This window comes from Hemiscyllium ocellatum, chromosome 8 (genome assembly GCF_020745735.1).
Source record: "Hemiscyllium ocellatum isolate sHemOce1 chromosome 8, sHemOce1.pat.X.cur, whole genome shotgun sequence".
Lineage (NCBI taxonomy): Eukaryota > Metazoa > Chordata > Chondrichthyes > Orectolobiformes > Hemiscylliidae > Hemiscyllium > Hemiscyllium ocellatum.
Genome location: NC_083408.1, coordinates 24868320 through 24884470, shown reverse-complemented (window position 1 = coordinate 24884470; position 16151 = coordinate 24868320). Strand labels below are relative to the sequence as shown.

Genomic DNA, 16151 nt, shown 5'->3' with positions numbered 1-16151 from the left:
CTGCCATTTTTGTTCTCTACTATTAATTCTCTAATCTTCTACTCCAATGGACCAGCATTTGCTTCAGCTACTCTTTTCCTTTTATAGACATGTAGAAGTTTTTGTTATCCATTTTTAAATTTTGTGCGACCACTCTTTCATAATTTGCTTTCTCTTATTTTTTAGTAACATTTTTGTTGAATTTTAAAATTTCCCAATCCTCCAGCCTGCCAGTGGTCTTTGCAATATGGGATGCATTATTTTATGTCATTGTTATCTTTAATTTCTTTGCTTGGCCATGGATGTGTTTTCCTTCCCTTATACCTTTCTTCCTCACTGGAATATAATTTAGTTGGGAGAAAAACACCTGCCACTGCCCATCAACTGTCCTACCTTTTGTCTTTCAGCCGAGTCCATTTGGGCCAAATTTGTCCTTATGTTTATGTTTAACTTTGTTTAACTCCAGAATGCTAGTGTGGGACTCTAGTTTCTCACCCTCAAACTGCATTTGAAATTCTAGCATGTTATGAACACTTCACTTGAATTCTTTACTGTGAGGTCAATCATTAATCCCACCTTAATGTGCAATACCCAATCCAGAATGGCATGCCTGCTTTACTGTTTCAGTTGTATTTGGTAGAAATGACAAATAAAAAGCTACTCTCCCTATTTGGTTCCCCACATATTGATATAAAAAACAATCTCCTTCCTTGTGTTCTCATGCCAATTTGATTATTCCAATCTAAATGCATATTAAAATCACCTGTGATTATTGTAACTTTTCTTACAAGCCCACAGTATTTCCTGGTTTGTACTGTACCCCATTGCTGAACTGCTGTTTGGGGATCTATAGTCTTTCCCTTGGTATTACCTACTTGAACTATGATAATGATCTGGGACTGAGATGATTGACATCAAACGGACAGAGCTATCTATCTTTGCTAGGATGACACCAACCAGCGAAGAGTTTTTTTTCCCATTGACTCTAGTTTTGCTTGGGCTACTTACTACCACATTCTGTCAAACCAAACACCAATCATAACGGTTCTGCCCTTGTCCACTCTAGGACAACCCTTTTTTTTAACATTTTAATGTCATCACTAAATCTCTATTTCAAACCCACCTCCCTTTGTTTCCTTTCCTATCTTACTTGAACACATTATATTTTTGCTTGCATGTAGTTTCAACCCTCCCTAACCACTATGGTTCTCTGTCCTTTTTTGAGTTGTTGCAGCATCTCCATTTTTAAATTAGTGTCTTCTGATCCAGAACTAATCCAAACAAACCAAGAATCAGAAACTTTCCTCTTGCAATGCATTCAGCAATATGTGGTTCCTCTTCAACACCCTATTGCTGTTCCTGCTAGCACCAGGCTGAGTCATTCTGAGAAAACCAACCTTGAGGATCCAAATTATTTATTCTTTCCCTAACTCTGGAAAATCTGACTATAGGATACTGTCTGTGCCATTGGTACTATGGTGTACCCCAATTTCTGGGTCCTGTCTATGATAATCTTTTTAGCCTGGCACAATGCACTACAGAAAAAACAGTAGGTTCCCAACTATGAGGTCTGATTGCATTTCAATACCTTGCAATTCCCTCTTGTGTATTCTCTCACCAGTTAGTATCATGGTTTAGACTGCACTGCTTTATGGTATTGTCACTTCCAACATTATCTAATGCTAAATATCTGTTTTAGAGCAGTAAAAACCTTTAAATGTCTGTACTTCCTTCTCCTTTCCTAATGGCCACCTAGCTACTGTATTGACCACTTGTGGAGTAACCATCTCATGGACACAATAATCCAGTTGCTGCTCTTTTAATTTCCTTCTGGTCTGTGTACGCTGTGTATCTGGAGAATTGGGTTGAAAATCCAGGCCACTGATCCTCTAACTCTGAAGGAAAATCCCTGAGCAAAATTATTTAAAACTAGCTCACTGCAAAGAATTTATGCTTTTATTTAACTGTCTCATGCACATGGGGTTCTGATCCAGGATTGATATATCTTGTAGGGGTGGCACCAGGGCAGTTGTACACTTACCCTGCACGCTGCTGGCGAAAGAAGAGACGCCTGCATCCCCCTGAAGACCCCAGGCTGAGACTATGTGAAATCAAGTTTGGTGAGTGCTGAAATCAGCCAATATTCCTTCATACCATTAGGTTTAGGTTATAAAACAAATGCTTCAAAATTACAAAATACATTTTAAAAAATGTACAATTTATTTTGTATTGAGGAAGAAGCAGGGCTTATTTAATTTTCAATTAGTGATTTGATTTCTGCTTTAATCTTTAAAAAGGAAAAAAATACGTTTTTGACTCGTCTGTTTAAAATTGAATTGTAGTTTTGTTTTGGCAACTTACCTGTTGGCAAAGTATCACAACTGGTATGAAATTCCTCTAGTTCATCTTGCTGAAGAAAAGTAGTTTTCTTTTTCACAAAATTGTACTTTAGATCATAAAATATCAAAAAGCTTCGTTAGGTTATGCAAAAATACAAAATATAACAGAATGCTCAATGAAGAGAGTTATGTACATTCAATCCATGTGTAATACCTATGACACTTTCTACATACATGGTGACAAACGTAGAACCCAATAGGATATACAAGTCATCAGCCCCTCTGTTCACTATCGTTGAAATGCCTTAAATGGTAATCTTTCTCCACTGTCTATGCAGCGCCTCCTGCAAGCTTTAGTGTGTCTCAGCACCGAGTTGTTGACTTTGGAATATGTCATGTTGCAACACTAAGTCAAATATAACTTTGTGCTGGAAGACCAACATGTTTTGGGCAAATGGAGTATATCTTGTGTTTTAATGAGTATGATGGACTGTCACACTTAAAATCTGATCACGTGACATCTTCGGCCATATTAAGATTTAGATTTTTATTGTCATGTGTACTTAAGTACAGCAGTGCAGTGAAAATTGTATAATGTCGCGTCTCACGGAACCACCTTGGGTACAAAAGTACCTAGGTACAAAGTAGTAAAATACAAACAAAATTTGAAAAGTTAAACATTGAAGACCTTCATAGAATAACTGGAACAATAAAGAAATAACAACATACTAGTTAGCATTAAATAGCTAATAATAGTAAACATGGGCAGATAATAGTAAACATGGGCAGAAAACCACTCAATCTGTCTAACCTTGGTGCTTGCAGAGTGAACGCCACTTGAATAAATTCCTTGTTACATTATATTTTGGCTTCCTGGTTCTTCTTGGAACTTAACACCAAGAAGCAAAGTGGCAATGAGTTTAAAAACTGCTTTGAGATCAATCCACTGATTTCATTTTTAAAACAAAAACAAATCATAGTGCCTTCAAGATCTGCAGTTAGAACTTCAATATAAATACAAAGAAAAATATTCCAAACAGGCCATTGCTGCACCAAAGTAGGTGCAGTCAGTTAGTCAGAGTCCTACAGCATAGAGACAGGCTCTTTGGCCCAAACTGGTCCACGCTGACCAAAATGTCCACCTACACTAACACCGTTTTCCTGCAGTTGGCCCATATCCTTCTAAACCTTTAATATCAAAGTATTTGTCCAAATGCCTTTTTAAATGTTGTTAATGTACCCGCTTCAACAATTTTTGCTGGCAGCTCATTCCGTATACGTACCTCGCTCTGTGTAAAACCTTGCCCCTCGGGTTCCTTTTTACTTTTCCCCTCTCCCCTTAAATTGACGTCCTCTAGTCCATGATTCCCCAACTCTGGGGGAAAAGACTGAATGCTTTCACCCTATCCATGCCTCTTATAATCTTATATACTTCTATAAGATTCCCCCCTCAGTCTCCTGTGCTCTAAAGAAAAACGTCTTTGCTTGTCCAACCTCTCCTTATAACCCAGACCCTTGAGTTCTATTAACATCCTTGTAAATTTCTTCTGCACCCTTTCCAGTTTCATAACATCCTTCCTATAGCAAGGTGACCAAAACTGAACAAGTGTGGCCTCACCAACATCCTGTATAACTGCAACATAACTTCCCAACTTCCATACTCAGTGCCCTGACTGATGAAGGCCAGTGTGCTCAAAGCTGCCTTCACTGCCCTGTCCATCTGTGACTCCACTTTCAGGAACCTGAACCTCAAGGTCCCTCTGTTTCACTACACTCCTTAAGGCTCTACCATTCACCACAAAGCTCCTGCCTTGATTTGACTTTCCAAAATGCAAGACCTCACACTTATTTATGTTAAATTCCATTTGCCATTTCTTGGTCCACCTCTCCAGCTGATCAAGGTCCTGCTGCAATTTCTGAGAACCTTCCTCACTGTCCACAATATATTTTATTTTAGTGTCATCTGAAAACTCATGACTTGTACATTCTCATTCAAATCATTGATGTAGATAACAAACAATAATGGACCCAGCATTGATCCCTGAGACACTCCACTAGTCTGACAAGCCTCCAGTCTGACAAGCATCCTTCCACTATTATCCTCTACCTCCTACCATCAAGCCAATTGTGTGTCCAATTTGCCAGCTCCTCCTGGATTCCAGAGCAGACAAGCAGGACACTGGAAAAACACAGAAGCCAGGTTGCATCAGGAGGTGGAGAAGTTGATGTTCTGGGTGTAACCCTTCTTCAGGATTCAATTTTTTTTTGGTCTATTTCCCCACCAGATTCCATGCATTCTAATGTTCCAGAGCAGCCTACCATGTGGAACCTTATCAAAGGCCTGTCTGAAATCCATGTATACTACATCTACCACTCTGCCCTCTTCAACTTTCCTGGTCACTTCACCAAAGAGCTCAACAAATTACAAGGCATGATCTCCCAAGCACAAAGCCATGCTGACTGCTCCTAATCGAGCCCTCTCTTTCCAAATGCATGTATACCTTATCTCTCAGAATCTTCTCAAATAACTTACTGACAACAGATGTTAGGCTTACTGGTCTATAGTTCCCAGGTTTTTCTTTGCAGCCTTTCTTGAATAAGTGTGTCACCTTTGTTATTTGCTACTTAAGGGCCAGACAATGACCACCTCCAACAAGAGAGTATCTTGACCATCTGCCCGAGACATTCACTGGCATTACATGACTAATTTCCCCAGTATCAATGTTTTGGGAGTTATAATTGATTAGAAACTGGATGACTATTATTGATACTGTGGCTATAGAAGCAGGTTCAAGGTTGGGAATAACTCACCTCTCCTCTCCTCCATCTACAAGTCAGAAGTGTGATAGAATACTCCCCAATTGCCTGGATAAATGCAAATCCAGCAACATTATAGATGCTCAAACCATCCAAGATAAAGCAGCCCATTTGGCTGATGCCTCCCTCCATCACCAACACGGAGTAGCAGCATTGTATGCCCTATCTGTGGGAAGTTCTGCAGAAATTCACTTAGTAAAACTGAGGAAATGAGAAGATTAAAGGACACAGCATTTCTGAATAATCCTCCAATTCATTCTATTCAAGCAAAACATTCTGTTTTCAGCACTTCAAATTCAGCACTTTAAATAAAAACCTTGTAATTCTACACAAAATATTTTCCTCAGTCCTCCATTAAATTGCCACTTACATTTAAGCTCTCAGTGGTTTTTATTTTTGGATTAACACAAATCGAAAACTAAGGTTTTCCTTACCTTCCCACTATTCTGCCCTGTCCGAACTCTCGTGCTGTTACAGTTTTTACCTTTGATCATGAGGAAACCCAGATCCCACTGCACTGAAATATTTTGAAAACCAATGAACAAATTTGCCTAGCTACTGTCTGCCTGTTCACAAAAGTAAGATGGGCTTTGCTTATCAAAAAGAGGAGGATAACAAATGTTGTCCCCTTGTTCAAGAAGGGGACTAGAGACCACCTTGGTAATTATAGACCAGTGAGCCTTACTTTGGTTGTGGATAAAGTGTTGGAAAAGGTCATAAGAGATAAGAGTTATAATTGTCTAGAGAGGAATAAGTTGGTTAGGGATAGTCAACACAGTTTTGTGAAGGGTCGGTCATGCCTCACAAACCTTTTGAGTTTTTTGAGATAATGACCAAACAGGTGAATGAGTGTAAAGCAATGGATTGTAGTATACAGGAGGACCTTGATTATCCAAACGAAATGGGCAGGCACTATTTCGTTTGGATAATCGATAATTCGGTTAATCAATTTAAATGCCTTTTCTCTGGGGTTCAGAGTTTTTAAAGTCTCCTCCCCGTTTAGAAGACTGCAGCTGCACACAGCGCGCGAGGCCCCGTCCGACAACGTCCCCCTCCCGCCCCCAACCCCGTGCAACACCACCTCCTGCTCCCAACACCGTCCCCATCTGCCTCCAACCCCATAACACCCGCCCCCTCTCTGCAGCAGCTGGAATGGACACCAACAGCAAGACTGCTGCAGTTGCCTTTATGGGGTAAATCTCCAAATAATGAACACACACAGCCGCGCATACACGCAGCCACAACCCCCCACACAACTTTTTACTGCAACTTTTTGACAGGTTCCACCTTTGCCCTGTACAGGCCAGTGTTGGAGAGATTATCTGAGGAAGGTGGGGGGCTTTAAGGTACACCCCTGTGTGGAGAACTCCAGGGAAAGTGTGGGGAGAGAGAGAGGGTGGGAGGTCCATCATTTGGAGACGGTGCCTGTTTAATTACTAAACAAAAGATGCGATTACTGTTGGAAACATATCTTTGAGGCAATGTTTCCACTGGGACCGAGAGATCTCCTTCGGATAATCCAATTTTCAGATAAATGGTATTCAGATATTTGAGGTTCCTCTGTATGTGGATATCAGTACTGCGTTTGAAAAGGTTCCCCTTGGTAGGCTATTGCACAAAATACGGAGACATGTTATTGAGAGTGATTTAGAAATTTGGATTAGAAATTAGCTAGCTGTAAGAAGACCAAGGGTGGTGGTTGATGGGAAATGTTCTTCCTGGAGTTCAGTTACTAGTGGTGTACTGCAATCATCTGTTTTGGGGCCACTGCTGTTGGTCATTTTTATAAATGATCTGGATGAGGGCATAGAAGGATGGATTAGTAAATTTGCAAATGACACAAAGGTCGGTAGAGTTCTGGATAGTGCTGAAGGATGTTGCAGGTTACAGAGGGGCATAGCTAAGCTGCAGAGATGGGCTGAGGGGTGGTATTTAGAGTTTAATGTGGAAAAGTGTGAGGTAATTCACTTTGGAAGGGAAACAGGAATACAGAGTACTAGGCTAATGGTAAGATTCTTGGTAGTGCAGATGAGCAGAGAGATCTCAGTGTCCATGTGCATAGATTCCCTGAAAGTTGCCACCCAGGTTGATAGGGTTGTTAAGAAGGCGTACAGTGTGTTAGCATTTATTGGTGGAGGGATTTGAGTTTCAGAGCCACGAGGTCATGCTGCAGCTGTACAAAACTCTGGTGTGGTCACACTTGGAGCATTGTGTTCGGTTCTGGTCACTGCATTATAGGAAGGATGTGGCAGCTTTGGAAAGGATTCAGAGGAGATTTACTAGGATATTGCCTGATATGGAGGGAAGGTCTTCTGAGGAAAGGCTGAGGGACTTGAGGCTGTTTTTGTTAGAAGGTTGAGCAGTGACTTAATTGAGACATACAAGATAATCAGAGGGTTAGATAGGGTGGACAGTGAGAGCTGGATGGTGATGGCTAGCATGAGGGGATATATCTTTAAATTGAGGGGTGATAGATATAAAACAGATATCAGAGGTACTTTCTTTACTCAGCGAGTAATGGGGGTGTGGAACGCTCTGCCAGCAACAGTAATAGACTCCTAAGTTTAAGGGCATTTAAATGGTCATTGGATAAACAAAAGGATTGAAAATGGAATAGTTGAGGATAGATAGGCTTCAGATTGGTTCCACTGGTCAGCACAACATCGAGGACCAAAGGGCCTGTACTGCCGTGTAATATTTTATGGGCTAAGATTCAGTGCTAGGTATTAAGGGAATCTGCAGCTTGTTTGCAGATGATTTCAAAAATAACTACCTGTACGTCCAGCACACATGCCTGTATTTAGTTAGGATTGGAATCCCTTTCTCTACTGTTCTCTGGCATGTTCAAAAACAAATGGTGTGCTTTAAATTTGAAGGAATTGTGTATGTAATATCTGTAGTACTTTGACAGAATTTTCTCCTCTTACATCACCGCATCGCAAGATTTACCTTCCATCAGCGGAGTGCTGAAAGAGATGACTGCATGATTAGTGGCATTTTCAAAGGAATGATTCCTCATGCTAATGTGAATTAATTTGTTTAGTTTAGTTGTACAGATTTTTGTTTTACACTATGAAATACACTGCAAAGCTTTAATCAAGTCAAGTGAAGAGTTTCTTATCCCAAAAGGATTAAAAATGCAGAATTTTGAGCAAAGAGTACAGTGTTTTGAGCTAATTAGGCAGTTCTTTCAAAAATTTGGATGGCTTGTTTTGCCTTTCTATATAAAATACCATGATGCTGCAGAATAAGATATAGGCAAACAATGGGCTGTGGATGGAGTCAGCTGTTGTAGTTGGCTTTGTTTGCTCCTTGGGAAAGAAGTGGCTGTATGTCTGACTACATGGTACCTAATATTCAGTTTTGAAGGTGACTTTGTCCCTGAAACCTGGCTGTATTTGTATTCCAGCTTGTAGTGCCAATACATCATGCTGCTTTTGGGCATCTATAGGGAAAATCATGTTTTCTGTTAGGTAAATAACCCTTTAATTTTAATTAAAAACCCAATAATTTTAATGGTTTTTGCTGAAATATTTCTGTTGTCTTTTTCTCTTTCCATTGATATTATTTTGTTGGCTGCTTTTTTTTTTGCTAATTTAATCTTTCTTTTCACTATGCTTGACAGATTTGTTTTGTCTTCTGACAGAATATGTTACGTGCGCAGATGACAGATTGCTCTGTTACAGCTGGGTTATTCTAGTATTGGGACCCCAGGGAGAGGAAGAGTTAGGGCAGCATTTCTGCCTGAGTTGAGAGCATATTCTGAAATAGATGCAATCCTCGGCTTAAGAATGTTTCACAAGCATTTCTATTTTACAATTTGCTGAGCAAAGTCATAGCACTTAAAGTGCAGGTGACAATGTGAAACATTATAAATTTGTTCTAGAATCAGTAGTTATGGATTTTATTCATCAAAAAGATTATGGAATGCTATACTATATTAATTGTTTTAAGGGACCCCTTCTGCACATGTTTGCACATGATTTCAAAAATAACTACCTGTACCTCCAGCACATGTGCCTATACTTAGTTAAGATTGAAATCCCTTTCTATACTATTTTCAAAACAAAATGCGTGCTTTAAATTTGAAGGAATGCTGTGTGTAATACTTGTAATACATTTGACACAATTTTCTCTTCTTCATGCATCTCTGCATTACAATCTTTATCTTTGTTGCCATGGTGATTGTTTTCTCATTCCTTTGAAGCCCCAGGATAATGATGCCCCGCATGCTGCTGTTCTCTCCCAGCACAGCGCAATGTTCAGCTTTTACTTAACAATGGAACACGTCCCTTATTGTCTTTCCTGCTGTACTCTTCAGGCCTTTAAAAATAGATGTCACCGATCCTCCATTGTTTGTTTGATTTACCTTTCTTAACACTGCACCAATTCTGTTTTTGTATTTTAAAGTTAAAAATTTATTACACGGCAGGAAAAGTGTAGGATGTGATATTCCACAAGGTTTAGTGCTTGGACCACAGTTTGTAATGTTATAATGAATGATTTACAATCTAATTTGCAAACAAAACCAAATACAAGGAAGACTTTGACAGATCTAAAAATCCATCAGTAAATGTACAAAATGGTACTCCCCTATCCAAGGTATTTTCAATATAATGTTATAATCCCAGCTGACTGTATTATAAAGCAAGTCCTAGTTCAGAATGAAAACTAACTTGATAGCTGCTGCTTTCATTTAGTTGGTTAACATTGTGATCAGTCACTGAGGTGTTCACAAATGCGTGCAGATTTTCTTGAACAGAACATTTTAAACACAAAATATCACAACAAGCTAGCTAAATATAAAAGACTCTTTAAATGATGTCACCACCACCACAAAATAAAGTTTCAATCTATTTCTTGACACTATCCATTACAGAGATTCTGTTCAGAGAATTTACACCTCTATCTCAACTATTCACCTGACTCCTGATCATTTCTTTACTGTGGACTGTAGGCAGTTTGAGTCCTTTTCCAAATGTGCTGACATGCTTCAACTTTCTCATGGCTAATAACTGCAGATTTCTAATCAACTTTTCTGCAGAGATGACTTATCCCCTGAATTCTTCCAGGATAGAAGTGAAATTAGCCTCTAAGTCAACTCTGGTTTTCTGAACTGAACTGAACTGAAAACAAAGCTAATGGCCTTGTACGTTTACCCTGTCTGTTGTAAGCTAACAGTTAAAACCCCTTTCCACAACATCACAAAGGTTTACGATCACCTGCTTTCCCACACCTATGAAAATGCTCCATTTTTGTGGGAGGAATATGGAGGTCAATCGAGAAAAATGAAGCCGTGCAGCAGAGGGATCCAAGGATCCAGATGTACAAAAAGTGGCGATATAGTTTTATACGACTAATTAATAAAAGAAAAGCAAGCTAAGTGCATTTATTTGATTCAATTAACTCCTGTAATTCTCTGAGCTAGAAGAACTGTCAGTTGTTACCAGAAGGATGGAATTGGAAAAGCAGTGCAGTTTTATTCTGCTTATATGGGATGCAGTGAACAGTGCTGGCGTCTGTGTTATAAGAGAGATAGAAGCACTAAGAAAGATGCAATTAAGATTTACGGGGAGAACTCCAGAACTGATGTTATTCTATTCAGGAATAACTGTTCAGCTTGCGTTTGTTTGCTCAAGCAAAGAAAAGACTGAGGGTGGTATGATGCTTTTGAAAGGATTTATTAAAGTAGATGTAAAGAAAATTCTTCACTTTTTTTTGGAGGGGGGAGACCAAAACTAGTATCATAATGATCACCTTCAAAAACAGAATGCTAAAGAATGTGGAGCCCACGACTCGGGCTGCCATCAAGGCAGCAATACTCAAGTTAGGGGAAATAGAGTAAATACGGGAGACTGGAGAGAATATCAGATCTTATGCAATTAGGTTAAATGAAGATGGGTTAAGAATAACTTGTGCGATTTAAAAACTGACCTGGATGGGACTTCATGTAGTTAATACCATGTAATCAGTTAAATTACAGAATAAACACTCGTCAGATTTCACCTAATTTACACAAACTAGTGCTAATGCTTATAAATGGTAACAAGGTTTCCAAGTGTCTTGAATATCTTTAAGTTTCTGTCCCATCTCCTTTCACATCACTTCTGACTCAACCTGCCCCTGAGACCTAACCTCCAAGGATTTATTTTTAACTAGACCACTGACCACTCAACTTCATGGTCCCCATGTTACTGACATTATTAATACAGTCATAGAGGTGTACAGCATGGAAACAGACCCTTCGGTCCAGTTCTTTTTCAGGAACTAGTCTCCTTTTTTAATTTTCTGTCAGCAATACTCACATTCTGGCAAACTACTGCCTGACACCACCCACCCTGTCCTGTCATGTCTTTGCAGGCGGGGTCGCTTGCTAAGTCTGTGTCCATCTTTTGCAGAGCAACATGTTTGAACTCCTCCAGTTAGGTTTTATTACTGTAATATATATTTACATTTTTGCGTAGAAGGAGAAATCTTGAAAAAGGATGGTGTGTCAGCTGAAGGAACAACATTGGAAGCTCTGCTTCGTGGGGAGGCACTGGAGAAAAGAAATGACTCAAAAGATGATGAAGCCTACAGTGAAATTCAGGTCAGTCATTTCATTATTTTAGGTGATGACCAGCTAATTTCAAGGAGGGTAATTGATTTTTGTAGATGGAGATAACTGCATGAAATATCAGTCTCCTTTCATCATAATATTTACAATAAACTTTGAATTTTGTTTTTGGGTTTTTAAAAAATATTGTTTTCCCTTTGCACGATATGTCTCCTAATGAGCCTTGTTTGACTATTAGTTGCATGTATGGGCAGTTTTCCTGTATGGCATTAATCAGTGATTTCCTTGACCTGCCTAACCGCGCCCCCCCAATTTTCCACTTCATTCTGTCCAGCCGATACAATCTACCCTGTGTCCTAATTATTCTACATCTGGCTGATTGATACTCTCCACTTCCAGCCCACATCTCAAAATACGATCATTCAGTTAAAGTCTACGAGGGATTCTAGCCTTCTACTCTGTGTGAGAGAGAGCTTTCAATATGTGTATCAGGAATAAAAGAATGACCAGGGAAAGATTAGGGCCAATCAAGGACAGTAGCGGGAAATTAGGAGAAAGTGAGGACTGCAGATGCTGGAGATCAGAGCTGAAAAATGTGTTGCTGGAAAAGCGCAGCAGGTCAGGCAGCATCCAAGGATTAGGAGAATCGATGTTTCGGGCATAAGCCCTTCTTCAGGAAGTAGTGGGAAGTTGTGTGCGAGGTCCAAGGAGATAGGGGAAGAGTTAAATGAATTTTTTCATCAGTATTCACACTGGAAAAAGACATCGAGAGAGTACACTCTCTCAATGTCTTTTTCCAGTGTGAATACTGATGAAAAAATTCATTTAACTCTTCCCCAATCTCCTTGGACCTCGCATACAAGAGATTTGTAGGGAGAGATTTACTGCAGCTTCCAAACCCAGCAACTGCTACTGAGAAACTAAAACTAAAAGTCCTGGTTCTGTGGGAGCTTGACCCCGTCCATTCAGGCTGCTTCCATTATTCTAACTTTAAAAAAAAACCAAGGCCTCACAAGCTGTTTTCTCAAGTGGCTCTGAGTAGACCACTTGCTACCTCTCTAGAACAAATACTTCGCAGTACAGGCCCTTCGGCCCTCTATGTTTTGCCAACCTGTGGAACCAATCTGAAGCTCATCTATCCTACACTATTTCATTTTCATCCATATGACTATCCAATGACCATTGAAATGCCCTTAAAGTTGGAGAGTCTACTACTGTTGGAGGCAGTACTGAGATTCAGGATACTAGACTAGATGAGATTGAGATTTACAAGGAGGAGGTGGAAAGTGTGAAAATAGATAAGTCCCCTGGGCCGGATGGGATTTATCCTAGAATTCTCTGGGAAGCCAGGGAGGACATTTCAGAGCCTTTGGTTTTGATCTTTTGTCGTCATTGTCTACAGGAATAGTGTCAGAAGTCTGGAGGATAGCAAATATTGTCCCCTTGTTCAAAGGGAGTAGAGACCACCCTGGTAATTATAGACCAGTAAACTACTTTGTTGTGGATAAAGTGTTGGAAAAGGTTATAAGGGATAAGATTTATAATCATTTTGAGAGGAATAAGTTGATTAGGGATAGTCAACATGGTTTTATGAAGGGTAGGTCATGCTTCACAAACCTTATTCCTCGGATGGTGATGGCTGGCATGAGGGGACATAGCTTTAAATTGAAGGGTGATAGATATAGGACAGATGTCAGAGGTAGTTTCTTTACTCAGAGTAGTAGGGGCATGGAACGCACTGCCACCAACCCTCCAACTTTAAGGGCATTTCAAGGGCCTGTACTGTGAAGTATTATGTTCTAGAGAGGTAGCAAGTAAACAGCTTGTGAGGCCTTGGTGTTTTTTTTTAAAGTTAGAATAATGGAAGCAGCCTGAATGGGTGGGCTCAAGCTCCCACAGAACGAGGACTTTTAGTTTTAGTTTCTCAGTAGCAGTTGCTGGGTTTGGAAGCTGCAATAAATCTCTCCCTACTACACTCTCTCTTGATTTTTTTTTTCCTTCCTGGAGTAGAGAATTACCTACAGCACAGTTTATTTTACAGAATTTGTATTTTGCCAAGTGAACTGTTAAATAATCGATTATTCTGTTAATTTTTCCAATAGAGTTATTATTCCAAGTTTTGTTTTTTTGTACCTTAACTAGAGTGTATGAATACAGAGTATTTTCTGTAGTCTGTGCAGTTGACACGAAGCAGGAATAAGCCATTCAGCCCACGAAGACTGCTCTGCCATTCATTTGAGATTGTAGCTCGACTGATCCTTAACTCCATTTTTTTGGCCTTTTTCCCCATAATTCTTGATTCCCTTATTGATTAAAAATCTAGCTATCTCAATCTTGAATATACTTATTATGACCAGCCTCAATAGCCCTCTGATAAAGAACTCCACAAATTCACTACTGTCCTAAGAGAAAAAAATTCCTTTTATCTTTGTCTTAAATGTGCAACTGTTTATTCTGAGGTTATTCTCTTTGATCCTAGTCTTTCTCACAAGGGGGAATTCTGGATGGTTCTAATAACTGCATTTTCTATTGATCCCACAGAGAGTTTTAGACAATGAGGAAAACATAGAAGATTTGGAAGAAGACGACTTGGAAGATGATATTCCAAAAAGGAAAAATAAACCCAGAGGACGGGTAGGCACAGTTTCAAAGAGACAAATTAATAGAAGTAGACTTCAGTTTTTCAATTCATAAAATAAGTATTTCTATATTTTTTTAAAATGAGAAGAAACGTGGATGCTGTCAGTCAAAAACAAGAACAGAAATTGCTGGAAAAGCTCAGCAGGTCAGGCAGCATCTGTAGAGACAAATCAGAGGAGTAGTGCCAGAGGATTGGGCGAAAGCAAAAGTTGTCCCCTTGCTCAAGAAGGGGAATAGGAACAATCCTGATTAGTTATAGACCAGTGAGCCTTCCTTTGGTTGTGAGTTGTCAGAGACATTTGCCCAATAAGTTAGATCACAAAGCACAGTTCGAAGTGAAATTGACATGCTGTTTATTACAAGCGATATGGCTGGAAGAGAAATTGACTAGGCTGATACAAAACTGACCATCTGCACAGGTAGATCAGGATTTCTCTTCCCAGAGCTGAGGATGAAGTCAGTTTTTATAATAATGCTGTACAATAAGGCTAATTAGAAATGGGGGAAAAGACCTATTGAGTTTTTACAGTAATTTATGTTTTAATTTCTGTATTTTTAAATTACTTTCCTGCATTTTAATCACTTGCTATCTCTCCAAAAATTTTGAAACAAGTTAATATACTATTTCTTACATTTTGTTGAAAATACCTACTCAGCTTGCCATAAATGCCAAAAGCTTGTCATATTTTTTGCAGTGAATTACTGTGATCATTTAGGTTTAGATTAGATTACTTAGTGTGGAAACAGGCCCTTCGGCCCAACAGGTCCCAGCCTCATTCCCTTACATTTACCCCTTCACCTAACACTACGGGCAATTTAGCATGGCCAATTCACCTAACCTGCACATTTTTGGATTGTGGGAGGAAACCGGAGCACCCGGAGGAAACTCACACAGACACGGGGAGAATGTGCAAACTCTGCACAGCCTGAGGTGGGAATTGAACCCAGGTCTCTGGCGCTGTGAGGCAACAGTGCTAACCACTGTGCCACCCCTTTGTCCAGTTGTCTAAGCTATGTGTACCCCTGGGGCTTTGCACACTATTTTAACTGCATGATCTTAAAAAGATTATCTCTTTCGTTCTTCACTTGTTCTTCACAGAAGGAAATACTGTTAAATTTTTCAAATTGAAAGAGACCAACAAAACTGAACACAGGATTCACATTGCTATGACAAGTGATGAAAATGCTGGAAATAGTCACTATGTCAGGCACCTGATGAAAGGTTATCTAGCTGAAATGCTGTCAGATTCTGACAGACCTACTGATTATTTGCAGCATTTTCATTTATGATGCAGAACTGACATTTTAAGTTTCACGTGAAAATACTTTTATTTTAAAAAAAAGTAGTAGATGCTGGCCAAAATTCCCATATTCGCTGTTTTGCTGTTAGTTCAACCACTTGCTGATGCCAGACTGCTATATTGGGCTGTTCATATTTTTATACATGCCCAACCTGTAACTGAGTTTGGTTTTCTAATTTTTGTAATAAATATATCTTGAAAGTAACTTGCAGTTACTCTACTTTCTCTGTATTGGTAATTTACAGCATGTTGGTACCTAAACATTTAAAGGAAACCTCAAATTTGAGCTACGAAGTTTGTTTATCTATAGTACTCATCATCCATCTTAAATTGTTCTTATTACTATCTCCAGCACTGACTGACCCCTATCTACTGTGATTCAACTGCACTGCTCAAAATCCTTTGAGGAAATAATCATGAACTTGCAAAAACCTATAAATTCGCAAATGCACACATTTCCCAATCCGAGCAGAAATATATACCCTTGTAATCCTGCTAGTGCTTTGGCTGTGTTGGTTA

The 16151-nt window shown here is 39.4% G+C and overlaps 1 protein-coding gene across 4 annotated transcripts in view; it reads left to right on the top strand.

The window, feature by feature from the left end:
* Positions 1–16151, top strand: part of dpf3 (double PHD fingers 3) — a 142709-nt gene that overhangs the window by 67151 nt on the left and 59407 nt on the right. For all 4 annotated transcript variants that reach the window (XM_060828288.1, XM_060828290.1, XM_060828291.1 and 1 more), the window contains exons 3-5: positions 1992–2099; positions 11600–11724; positions 14233–14325. In XM_060828288.1, the coding sequence (XP_060684271.1) occupies positions 1992–2099; positions 11600–11724; positions 14233–14325 (326 nt within the window). The remainder of the gene's footprint in view (positions 1–1991; positions 2100–11599; positions 11725–14232; positions 14326–16151) is intronic.